The following is a 12,867-nucleotide window of genomic DNA, read 5'->3' as shown; positions in this document are numbered from 1 at the left end:
AGTGGAAGTTTGTAGAGTAGGATTAGAAGGTACCTTAGTAATTGCTAACTTGCTACCCAGTTCGCGCTCTATCTTCCCGAGCCTATCGTCCATTTTATTGAGTCTATCTACGATAGCAAGAGTATAGGTCCTTATTATGGACTCTATGCTATCAATTAGGACACCGTTTGGGGATTCCTGTGGTGTCACAACAGCAGGGGAGTTATCTGGTATAGAGCTGACCTGCACTACTTTAGGGGTGGGGCAAGAATGTATAGGTGATGTAGCTATCCTTCCTTTATGCGTTGCTAGTACCCGCTCTCCCCCTATACTAGCATCGTTTTTAATACCAAAATCAGCATGGTTAATTTTCCTCTTTGGTAGGTCGGACCTTTTCCGCCTTTTTTTATTAGGTGGGGGGCCATACATTTTAATAGGCGTGACTTTCTTTGCCCTATTTCTTGCTGATTTGATTTGCCTAGGGGTAGGGGTTATTAGTGCCTTAGTTGTAACTGTGGTTTTAATTATACTGGGATTAATAGGATTAGATGTGGTATTGATAATATCCTGGAGTTCAATAACAGACGTGGACGTACCCTCTCTGAATATTAAAGGAACGCTATCCTGAGAGAGAGTACAAACATTCTCAGTTGAAGTACCCTCCAAAGTAGAAGTAATCAGAACAGGTGAATCAGTTAATAATCTATTTTTTAGGCTTTCTACCGAGCGTTGGCGCTCAGCCCGGCGTTCTGCTAGGGTAGGAGTAGTGGGGGTGTCCATAACAGATTTCTTAAAATAATTATCTAATTTCCCATTAATCAAACTCACTGGTTTATCAGGGCCAACATGCTCCGGGGTTAAGATTTCAATAGACATAATAAACAATGATATTAGACCCCCTAAAACTTACTCCAATAGTCCAGGACAGTACAATGTTCGACCAGGGATTCTGGCCCGGCCCGGCCTCCTCAGGCCTCGGAGGGCCACAGAGGGCCCGGTCTTAGCCCCGGCCTATGTCCCGCGCGCGTCCCGCGTGTGCGTTCACCAATGCGTTAATATAGGAGAGTTGGGGGCGGGAAGAGACGCCAGGAGCGCTCAGGTGTTAAAGCGCTAGGCACCCTGGGTCTCGCAGTCCCGGCCCCGGCAGCGTCCGCGTGTGTCCCAAGGTCCTCGTTGATCAGGATACGGGGATCGAAAGTCCGTTGAAACAGGGATTCAGTGGCAAAGTTCAGCAAAGTTATCCCGCTAAGGCTGCGATTTTATGCATTATTATGGCTTATTTGCCACATAATCTACTCCGCCATTTGCAGATTTATATTTAAACAATGTTTTCAACATTTAAAAAATAGTTTCTAGCTCAAATGGATCAAACTTTACTAAAAACAAAGCAACATGTTTTGCCGCGCAGTAGAGGGCCCTTTGCAAAGGTTGATTTGACCACAGATGTTAAACTGGTACTAATGACCTGAAACCTTTGCCCAGGCAATGTTAGCATGTAAAAATGTCAAAATAAGGAATTACCGCTAGGACAGTATGTGTTAGATTAAGCAGCATAATTTGTCTTTCTTTGTGGCATAATCTGGTATTACTAAACTGAATACTGCATGTATGATATTTAAACGTGCATTTCCCCAAGTAAATATCGGCAGATTTGTCTTGATTAAATTTGCTGGTGAAATTTCGGGGGAGGTGGAAGAATAGGTGCAACCATGACTTCTAAACTTCAATATGTCCAGTAAAATGAGTTAATGCACACTTCGGAATGTATCGCACATTTGTAATAAATAGGGCTTTAGAGTATACAATAGACTGGAAATTGGACAGAATTAAATGCTGAAAATTCACAAAATTGCACATCTAAAAAAATGTATTCTGCCAGTCTACTCCCATCACAAACCACCTGCTTGAACAAGCCTCGCTGTGTGGAAAACACAGAGTCGCATGGAGACATCACAGAGGCTAATGACAGAAAACTGGTGCTCGAAAAGTAGAAAATTTAGGACGACGATTCGCATTTGAGGATAATTACAAAACATCACAGGGAACACCGAATTCGAGATCAACAGTAAAGGTAATACATGAGCATGCTAATTATTATAGATTAAACAGTAGTTCTACTTTAATCTAAAATGTAAATTGTTTACTATCCATGTAACTAAACACTCCTTGCTTCTGAGTAAGTAATTTAGGAATGTAGTCTGAATCCCATCCTACTCTAAATGTTAGCAGTACACTCGAGGTGGCAGAATGAACTTATTATATGTCCTGACCGAGGGAGAGAGTCATTATTTATTTTTATGTAAGAGTTTACTAAGGTGCAGACTGGACCACATGGCTCTAGTGCGCTTTTTATGTTACAGTAATAAAAACGTACAGACCAATCCCAAGTATGAGAAAGCAGTGTAATGTTTATAGCTGAACTGCATTTCCAGTGTTGGTCAGATCTAGCCTATGTCCAGCAGATGGCGCTGCAGTAACAGACATGATTTCTCCGCACTTGCCACGATTGACAGATTTACTAGCACTGCAGTCCTCTCTGTAGCATACAGTACTGAATACAAGAAGCCCACCGAGTGCTCGATTGCAGAGGAGTTCTGGGGAATCTATGGTGAGTGCGATGGAGCAAGAGGCGAGTGGTGGTAACATTGGGACACAGGGGGAGAACAGAGCCCAAGAACATATAGCACTGCCTCTCAATAGCTGGATGAAGGTGACAAACACTGGGGGAATCTATGCCTTGTATGATGGAGGAGGCAGAGGTTGTAGGATATAAAAAGGGGGTATGTACCCATTGACTGACAAAGTCCTTACTGCAGCCTGCACTGCCCTGAATCAACCGTGCGATGGAGCCGATCACAGGTGGGGCTGGGCCAGGGCCTATGCGGAGCACTATGCAGAGACGGGCTCAAGGCGTCCCGGTTAGACCGCAAGGGGTACCGGATACAGAGAGGGCATGCGTGGGACGATTTCGGTGCTCAATTTGTGAAATACTAAGTGCCAGGGCCGTGACCAGGAGGCCACTGCAGCTGGCACAACCGACTGCATCGCTGCAAATGACGGAACCAAAACAACTGCTAATCAACTCTCTCGCCTGCAAGTGCGACAGTTGAGATTATTCCAGGTCCCCAAAGCTAAAGGAATGACTGGGGAGGCAGGTGTTAGTTATTCTTAATGTATATTGTTTTTATAAACAACGGTTGTTCTGCTCATCTCTAAATATGATGAGCAGAGCCACCACGTGGCAGACTATCATAAGTGAGGTGTTCACAATTAAGTGCTGGTGCCTAGCACCGGAAACCACTGGCTCAAATTAAGTGCTGTTTAGGCCTCTGCCTGCAAGGACATGAGTGGGCGGCATTGGGGTACATGTGCCCTGGAACAGGAGTCACAAGCACAGGATGGGCAGGGCACTAATCGAAGCGGCCATTTTGGAGTGCGAATTTTTGTGGTATACTCCTAGGAAAACTGGTGGGACAGCTCACTGAAAATGTCATTATAGAACCTGCAGGACACAGGGTAGAAAGCCTGATGAGCCAGATACTGCCAATTATCATTCTTAAGTCGATACACTGTTATATTGAGCAGGGTAAAGGGAACAACTGCCTACGAGGTACAAGACAATTCAGTTTGTGGCGCGTGCTCTGGACGGGGGTGACTAATAACCCAGGCTACAGCAAGCTTCATCGTAGAGGGCAAACAGATCTCCAGATTAAAAGTTCAGAAGTCTACCCACCCACGTGTGCCCGCAGTTGCACCATAAACCACCTACCAGCAGGGTGATGGTGGATGCCTGCTCAGCAGAGGCCCGCAGAAGGATGCCGTTTGGTTGGCGTGTGCGGAACATCAGCCCAATGTGCCATGGTGTGGTGATGGTAATGGCCAGGTTGTTCCAGGCTACCAGGCTGCTTCCCAGGTACCGCTGAGGGCTTGCCATTTCTGGAGAAGGGGAAGAAAAAAAACACAAACAGATCAGATGCCTGGGCCATGATGCAGTCAGGTCACCATGTTTAGGAATTGGATAGGGAAAAAGAACATTCCGGTTAGAAGCTTACATCCTGCAGCCCACACATGCCAGGGGAGCACATACCGTGCAAATGTACAAGAGCAGTACTTTTTAATGTGACCTGGTTAGAGCTAACCATCGATCAATGAAGGGAACGCCATGTCTACTGCAAAGGCTTAACATTTCCCACTGGCTGCATGCCAAGCTCAGCCCAATTTATCATTTTCAAGAAAATTGTCTAAGTATTCCAATGTTACAATGTTTTTTTGTAATAAAAAGAGTTCTTTTGGTAGCACAGTTAAGTCGTGCATGAAGCCGCAAACAAAAAAAACACAATTTCTGTATTTGATGGGATATGCAGTCTTGAAACAGCTATTTAGAAATGGCCTTGTTGCTAACTAGGAAAATTAAATACATTAGTGATTCTAGCATCCCCACTTGGCCAAATTGTGAATTCTGAGCAAATCATTTTTTATCTCTCACTCAGTCTCTCTCGCTCCGCATCAGTTCCTTTTTCTGCCAAATTTGGAGTTAATGAACAGTCTGTACTCCAGTATGCATGCCAGGTAAGAGAGTTGTCATGTACATTCACTTCCAGTCAAATTGACCACTAAGGTTTATTTTTGTTCCTTGGACTTATTCTACTTCCAAATTAACACTGCGCTCCTTTCACCATTTCTTTGCCCTTTGAAAACCACACTTGTGACATCCTTTGGCCTCTTTCGGTAGCTGTTGGGGTCTTCTAAAATATGAGACTATTGGCACATCAGCAAAGGTTTTAGTTGAAGTCTGAGTCAATAGTGGCAGTAATTAAGGAAGGCGTATTCCAGATTGGCTTTTGCCAAGGGAACCAAGGCCACAGGTCCCACATTAGATGATGACTTAGTCACACAGACATCAAGATGTGCAGGAAACTAATCGCTGCTTGGTCTTTTGAATAAGTTAAGTAAAGATAGGATAGATGTATTGGAAGCCACTCTAACAGAGCTTAGTACACCTGAGCGGTAGAACTGATGTTGAGAGTAAAACTGTGGAGTCTCAGAGAGAGCATCTGGTTTGAGCTGGACATCTCACTGCCTTTGCCTCAGCCGTACTCTTCTATTAGAGCCTCAGACTCATCCGTCAATCTGTCTTGACTTTGGGTGGCACCACCTGGGCATCAAGCATCTCCTAATTGTTTTCTCTATGCTGCATCCCTCAATGTGCGACAGCAGGAATGAGATCTACAACCACACCACTCATTCATACCTACCTACCTACCTCCCTCCCTGGAGCAGCAGTTGGGACAATGCGACACTAAACTAAATCAGAAGCAACAACATCACTACGCATAAGAACTTTTTTTGTAAGCCCTATACTGCACACACTCTGAAAATAACAAGGCACAATCTTTTTCATGTTTATTCTTCATACAGAAAGTAACAAGGACAATATGAACCACTGATCAGGTTTAAAAGTTGGTGCAAAATTAAGTTTTGGGTAGTTAGGGAAGAGGTTATAAAGTCTGATGACGAAGGCTGTATCTCAAAAGCTGAAAGTTCACTTTTTCTTTGGAAGCTGCCCCTGCGTAAACTGACCTTTCCAATTTCACAACCATGTTCCATGTGGAATTAGGTGTGTCAATTCCCTAGGACAAAAGATTACAGGACATGGTGCCCTGTGAACTAGCGCTTCCGCCGCCAGACAACCGAACTTGGCTGGCCTGTGCTTTACAAAGGTCACAGAAAATCCCCATCTCTGGCACCATATCTCTAATTAAAAGTGTCGACTAAATCCCCTGGATTAAGAAAGAATACAGCGCTTCTCTTTTAACTTTCTCTGAGTGCATGTCCACAAGCTTTGTCGGCAGGTCTGTGCACTGAGCTGTGTAAACCTCAGTGGATCCGGCCGCTTCCTCCATGTCAGATCCACTGTCAACACAGCCCCGATCTTCAAACCAGGGATATGAAATGCAAACTGACAGGTGCCCCAGCACAACAAAGCACCAGAAGGCTCAGCGGACCAGGCCAGCCGAGATTCGAAGCCAAGCAAGAGGCCTCAATATACCAGGGAGACCCTGGCGTCCACTGGAACAACTTAAATCATCAGAGCAATGTCTCTGTGAGTTGACAACAGCAGATTCCCTGGACCTGATGTTACCAGTGGCATCTTAGCCACAAATGTTACAAACCCGGTTTCAATTGGAAGTCTACAGAACCAGACAGCTTACTGAGTTGTTCTTATTGGCTGCTTGAATTATTACAGATCAGTTGGAGGGCAACGCTCAAGAGAGGAATACCTAGATAGTTTGAGGGCAAAGGATGTGCATACCACAAGCACAACTCCCACTTCTATTAGGCAGGATTTCATAGCTGGGATGAGCCAACAGGGACTTAACAGGATGGTGAGGTGAGAACAGAACTTGTTCGGTGAACGTTACGTTCCTCTCCAAAGACTAGGTCTCAAAGACAGAAATTAGATTGTGTTAACAAAAGTGCCTTCATTTGGAAATTTTCCAATAGTAAAAATGACTATCAGAGAGAGGGACGCAATACATTGAAGCTGTGGACAAATATTTACATTGGTGAAGGGTGCACTGGTCTTACTCCGGTAATTGCTGTCACCAAGTGGGTTAAAATGGTAGTTTAAATATTTCTTCTCACAGCAAGAACTACTGTCCGAGAAAGGACAGCAATAGCAAGCCAGTGACATACACTTCTCTGAAAATACCCTTATCCCTGGAATTAAATACAGATGGTGGATAGAGATGGTGAGTGACAAGTTTTTAGTTCATAGCAGCAAGGGTAACTTCGACACCATGCTTTTTTCCCCCAAATCAACACCACTCTGTTAATGCACAGGAACATATAGACTCTTGGTACTTTATGATTTATTCAAGTTTTAAAATGTATCTTTATTGATTTTACATTTTAATTAGAAACAACGCCCCTTGCAGTATACGTACAACCTCCAACATGTAGCACAGAATGATGTCAGGAAGTGTGTTTGTTTAAATACTTGTTCTTGGTTTCTCACGATCGTAAGAGCGAAAATTGGAACAATGTATTTTTATGGAATACAAAGTTTTAAACAGGCTATTTAAAAGGTGCTTTAATTATTAATTTGTACATTTAGTTAAAGACAGGTAGTTTATTGACCCTGCCTTGCACCCTTCCCTGGCAGGGTATACTCAGACATGAGTCCCTTTCTCACTGCTCCATCAGGATTCAAGCAAGCCGGGCCGAAGAAGGCTGAAATGCCAGAAACCGGTCCCCGGTAGCTTTTCTCCTTTCTGGTGAAGAATTGGCTTGGTAGTTTAGTCTGCCCTGTTCCCATGATACACTGGGCCAGGGACATACTGATTTGCATATAGCCAGGTTCTGAGCTGGGATGGGGCAGTGAGATAAATAACGGTGATGGATCAAGCCCTGATCTTTGGACTGGGTAAGAGTGGTCTGTTTAACTCAGACACTCTGTTCATCACCACCCCCTTTTGTAAATCGTTTTTGGCCACTATAGGTGTGGCAGGGTATACTCAGACATGAGTCCCTTTCTCACTGCTCCATCAGGATTCAAGCAAGCCGGGCCGAAGAAGGCTGAAATGCCAGAAACCGGTCCCCGGTAGCTTGTCTCCTTTCTGGTGAAGAATTGGCTTGGTAGTTTAGTCTGCCCTGTTCCCATGATACACTGGGCCAGGGACAGACTGATTTGCATATAGCCAGGTTCTGAGCTGGGATGGGGCAGTGAGATAAATAACGGTGATGGATCAAGCCCTGATCTTTGGACTGGGTAAGAGTGGTCTGTTTAACTCAGACACTCTGTTCATCACCACCCCCTTTTGTAAATCGAGATTCGAAGCCAAGCAAGAGGCCTCAATATACCAGGGAGACCCTGGCGTCCACTGGAACAACTTAAATCATCAGAGCAATGTCTCTGTGAGTTGACAACAGCAGATTCCCTGGACCTGATGTTACCAGTGGCATCTTAGCCACAAATGTTACAAACCCGGTTTCAATTGGAAGTCTACAGAACCAGACAGCTTACTGAGTTGTTCTTATTGGCTGCTTGAATTATTACAGATCAGTTGGAGGGCAACGCTCAAGAGAGGAATACCTAGATAGTTTGAGGGCAAAGGATGTGCATACCACAAGCACAACTCCCACTTCTATTAGGCAGGATTTCATAGCTGGGATGAGCCAACAGGGACTTAACAGGATGGTGAGGTGAGAACAGAACTTGTTCGGTGAACGTTACGTTCCTCTCCAAAGACTAGGTCTCAAAGACAGAAATTAGATTGTGTTAACAAAAGTGCCTTCATTTGGAAATTTTCCAATAGTAAAAATGACTATCAGAGAGAGGGACGCAATACATTGAAGCTGTGGACAAATATTTACATTGGTGAAGGGTGCACTGGTCTTACTCCGGTAATTGCTGTCACCAAGTGGGTTAAAATGGTAGTTTAAATATTTCTTCTCACAGCAAGAACTACTGTCCGAGAAAGGACAGCAATAGCAAGCCAGTGACATACACTTCTCTGAAAATACCCTTATCCCTGGAATTAAATACAGATGGTGGATAGAGATGGTGAGTGACAAGTTTTTAGTTCATAGCAGCAAGGGTAACTTCGACACCATGCTTTTTTCCCCCAAATCAACACCACTCTGTTAATGCACAGGAACATATAGACTCTTGGTACTTTATGATTTATTCAAGTTTTAAAATGTATCTTTATTGATTTTACATTTTAATTAGAAACAACGCCCCTTGCAGTATACGTACAACCTCCAACATGTAGCACAGAATGATGTCAGGAAGTGTGTTTGTTTAAATACTTGTTCTTGGTTTCTCACGATCGTAAGAGCGAAAATTGGAACAATGTAGTTTTATGGAATACAAAGTTTTAAACAGGCTATTTTAAACGTGCTTTAATTATTAATTTGTACATTTAGTTAAAGACAGGTAGTTTATTGACCCTGCCTTGCACCCTTCCCAAACGTTACTTTGGACTTTACCCTCATTTTAAGAATTTTAATATGCCGTGGCTTTCAATTAGTGTTCAAAGCTCCTTCTAAACTTTCTCGAATGTACGGGTATAAAATTACATTTTGTGTGTTTTTACTATTTTAATGCATTCTCTGCCTATGCTGACAACCTGGATTGTGTATGAATTTTAAATCATCAATAAAGCTATGTTAATAACAACTACAATATCTGTCAGTGTGAAGGGAGGTGTTGAAATCGGTGGCACATTGGTGAAATAATACCCCTTCCTCGGCGGCGCTGGTAGGGGCAGGCCGTGCTCGTCCTACCTGTGAGGCTGGAGCACTGGGGCTGTGGGAACTAAGATTTCACATTAGAGGAATGCTCGCCTCTGGTAGGACCAGTGACTGGCACTGAGGGGAGGAACACACGGGGACTTTGTTCACATATTTCCATGAAGTGCATGCTTTCAGGCGCGCGAGTCCCTGCCCCGCTCGGGTGCCAAGCCGCAGCTTGTGTTACCTCACGCCGCCCCGGCCTGCTCCACGGTCGACGAGGCGGCCTACAAGCCGCCTTATTTACACTGCACCCGGATACAGATTCGGGCATGCCGAAGCCTCCGCTGGGCCGGCGGCCCACATTCCGCAACAGTCTCCGCCGTGAAGGGATTACCTGCCCCCGTCTGTGTACCTGGGGCTCTCAATTAACACAGATGCTGCCAAGATACCGCCGACATGTCACAAGCTGAGAGTGCGAGGCGCGTCTACGTGAGATAGTGAGGGGGAGGAGGAGAGATGAGGGCCCGGGGGTCAGAGAGAGGTGGGCGCAGACACCCTGCACACCGCGCAAGGTGAATGAGTACACAGGGTGATTGCTGTCCCGCCCCCACAATTGCAGGCTGAGTGCAGCGTGATGGGGGCGTGATGGAGGTGTGATGATGTCTATCAGCACGAGCTCTCCAAGTGCTGGGGGCAGCAATGCACAACAACATGGAAGATGAAAGCATCGCAACACAAATTGTGTCTCCGCGGGGAGTATCTCCTGTAGCCAATCTCCCCTCAACGCGACCACAACTCTGCCAATGTACCTCAGCCGCGCCCTCTCATGACCATCCACTGCTGGTCTAAGACCCTTTCTGACCTTTAGTATCCAGGTGACCTGACGCTGAACGTTAGGCGTTCCCCGTGACTCCTCTGCAATTCTAAAATCGCAGTGTGCAGTGCAAAACACTGTATGGAGACGGTGCAAAACGTGCAAGGGGCGTCCGTCGGACCGCCCGCCACCTTTGACCTATGAAACGCCTAAAGGCTTACATGGATGGAAGACTGCGGGTAAAAGGCTTGTGATCTTCCCAACTCCTCGACAAGACAGTTCATCACACTGGAGGGGTTTAAATTCCAAGTCACAGAAAGTTAGGGGCCCAGACTTTCTTGCAGTGACCGAAGGGGGTTCTGATACATGAGTATATATTCATGAACTCCTCACAGAGCAATGCCACTACGAGAGACTGAAAGCCTGGCAAAGCGATAACTACACCTCCATCTGCACCGCGGTGTGGTACCCAATAATTCACCTCAGGCTACATCCATCTCCCTGATGTAGGCGGCCTGTCTGATGCTACAACGCCCCAATCTGAGATCTCCCTACGACTCCATCTAATACGGGCTACAATGACTGGCACTCGGGCTGCACACAACACCATGGTGCACAGCAGACTCCATCTGAGGTTACATTACCCAAATCTGTATGTGAAACTATGGCGTAAGAAAGCATAATTCATTAAATGATTTTACAACTTGAGGTTTCATCTGCCCTCTCTGAATAATCAGACTTCTATGGCCACCCCACTTGGCCTTCTCCCCTTTCCCCACTGGCACAATCAGAACTTGGCTAAACGTTGTTTCTAGGCGCTATTTACAATATCCTGGCACAGCACTGTGCTCTTATTTAACGGACAGGCAGCGGTCCTCTTTGTCCTCAAACTCTAGCCAAGGAAGTTAGGACGACCTGGTAGTCATGTTGTCCTCCACTGTTACAGATTCTGCACGTATGTTTGTGGGTAAGAGGTGCTGCAGGGCCCACAAATGTGTCCGTTGTGGGGTGAGAGATGAGGTGGTGAAGCAAAGGGAAGGCAGTTTCAGGGTTTAAAGACCCCTGTGGCTGGTACTGCAAATTGTGTGTTGTAAACAAGTTAGTTAACCTTTCTTCGTAGGTTAGTACTATTATGTTATTAAATAGTGGTTGATTTCAGGGAACTTTTCATTTTTATAGACAATTTTTGTCATTACTGTGGGCCAGGGACAGGGCAGTCAATTTGGGATAAAGGGCATTGGGAGCATGATTCGGATAGCTCTATTGCCAACTCCTAAGGTCAATGTAGAAAGTGTGGCTGGGTCTGTGCTAGGACCATCTTCGAGGTAGCATGCCCTTGAGGGCGGTGTGGGCACATGAGCAGAATGCAAGTGGATGAACGTGATAGTGTGTTTCCAAGGTGAGGCAATGCTGACCTTATATGCAATGCAGAAGCGTGTATTCTGATCCACGGTGTCTCCTCAGGTTTACATTTAATGTGAATATCGTGATTAATACCTCTGGCGATGATAACATCTGATTAATAATGCACCCAGACAGGCAGTAGTATTTGGCTCAGAGGACTATAAAAGTTCACAGGATCATTCATATCAGAATTTCCACGGAAGAAGCGGCCACAAGAATACCTCAAATTCCAGAAATGCTGGCACTAACAGAAAAGATGTCAAAAGAAACTGGAAAATCCCTGATACTAAACCAAACCTCAGACCAGCTCTGACAAGCAATGATTTTCCTGAAACCAAACCAAGAGACTGAGATGTCTTGAGTTTGCCTCCACTTCACTCTGTGTGTGATGTACTGCATGGTCCAGGTGGTGGACTGCTATAGCCACAGCATTAAACTTCAGGGTTTTCTAGTTAAAATGTGATTTTCTATAGTCAAGTCAAGTCAATGTGATCATCTATAGTAGATGTTTAGTAGGTGTTTTGATAAGTGTGACGTGCAGAAGCATGTAGATATATTGTTCACAATACTTTTGGGAAGTTTAACAAGTTGTGTGTGGTAGCAGTTCTTTTAAGGTCTATAGTGATATCTTGTGATATGATATTATACTGTGTAAAGTAGTGTCACATTGAGTTGTGTGATGCAGTCTTGTAGAGTTGTGGCCTGCCTTGACATATTGGAATGGTGTGGTCCTTATTAGTAATATTGTGTCAGGGTATTGTCTGGTATTGTGATAGTATGCTTTGTTTGTTCTGTGTGTTGTGTGAAGAGGTGTGATTGTATGATGGCATGGTATTATATTGAGTGGAATAGTGTGTGGTGGGATGGGATTGTGTGCTTTGTTGTTTTATGGTCAGGCCATTTAATGTACCAAAAGTGTAGTGTAACATTTACTTGTTTGTTGAGTATGTGATGCGATGATGGTGCTCTGTGGCTTGATATGTTCTGGTGTTAGATGGTAGAATATGGGGCAGGGTGAAGTGAGGACTGGGTGTGTGTGGTGAGGTGTGGATTGCACGTTCTGGAGTACTGTGGTTTAGTTTAGTTTGGTACGTTATGATATGGCGAATTCTTCTGTTGGTGTTGCGTTGATGTGTGTCATGGTGTACCTTGATGCAGGTGTGCTATTGGGTTGTATAATGGGAGGCGAAATCATCTGTCTAGTCGGGTCTACCTTGTGTTGAGTGTGCTCAAGTCTGTTGAGATGGATGTCTGTGGTATACTGAGGAGGTGTGGTGTCTAGATTGACATTAAGTAGTATGGTGCAGTATGGTGTGATGCTGGTTGGAGCAGATTATTGATGTGTGCTATGGTGCATTGCAATAACGGATGGTGTGGTATAGGGCCCTGTGATAAATTATATTCAGTGACTCTAGAATGATATGACATAT

The 12,867-nt window shown here is 44.8% G+C and overlaps 1 protein-coding gene across 1 annotated transcript in view; it reads right to left on the bottom strand.

The window, feature by feature from the left end:
- The window catches only part of LOC147659027 (cadherin EGF LAG seven-pass G-type receptor 2-like), a gene marked incomplete at its 5' end in the record, with an annotated part of 105,820 nt that overhangs the window by 77,072 nt on the left and 15,881 nt on the right, over window positions 1–12,867 (bottom strand). The window contains one exon of the mRNA XM_086952026.1: window positions 3,749–3,915. Within this exon, the coding sequence (XP_086808152.1) occupies window positions 3,749–3,915 (167 nt within the window). The remainder of the gene's footprint in view (window positions 1–3,748; window positions 3,916–12,867) is intronic.

This window comes from Lissotriton vulgaris, unplaced genomic scaffold (genome assembly GCF_964263255.1).
Source record: "Lissotriton vulgaris unplaced genomic scaffold, aLisVul1.2 SCAFFOLD_797, whole genome shotgun sequence".
Lineage (NCBI taxonomy): Eukaryota > Metazoa > Chordata > Amphibia > Caudata > Salamandridae > Lissotriton > Lissotriton vulgaris.
This window is presented reverse-complemented; position numbering and strand designations above follow the sequence as displayed.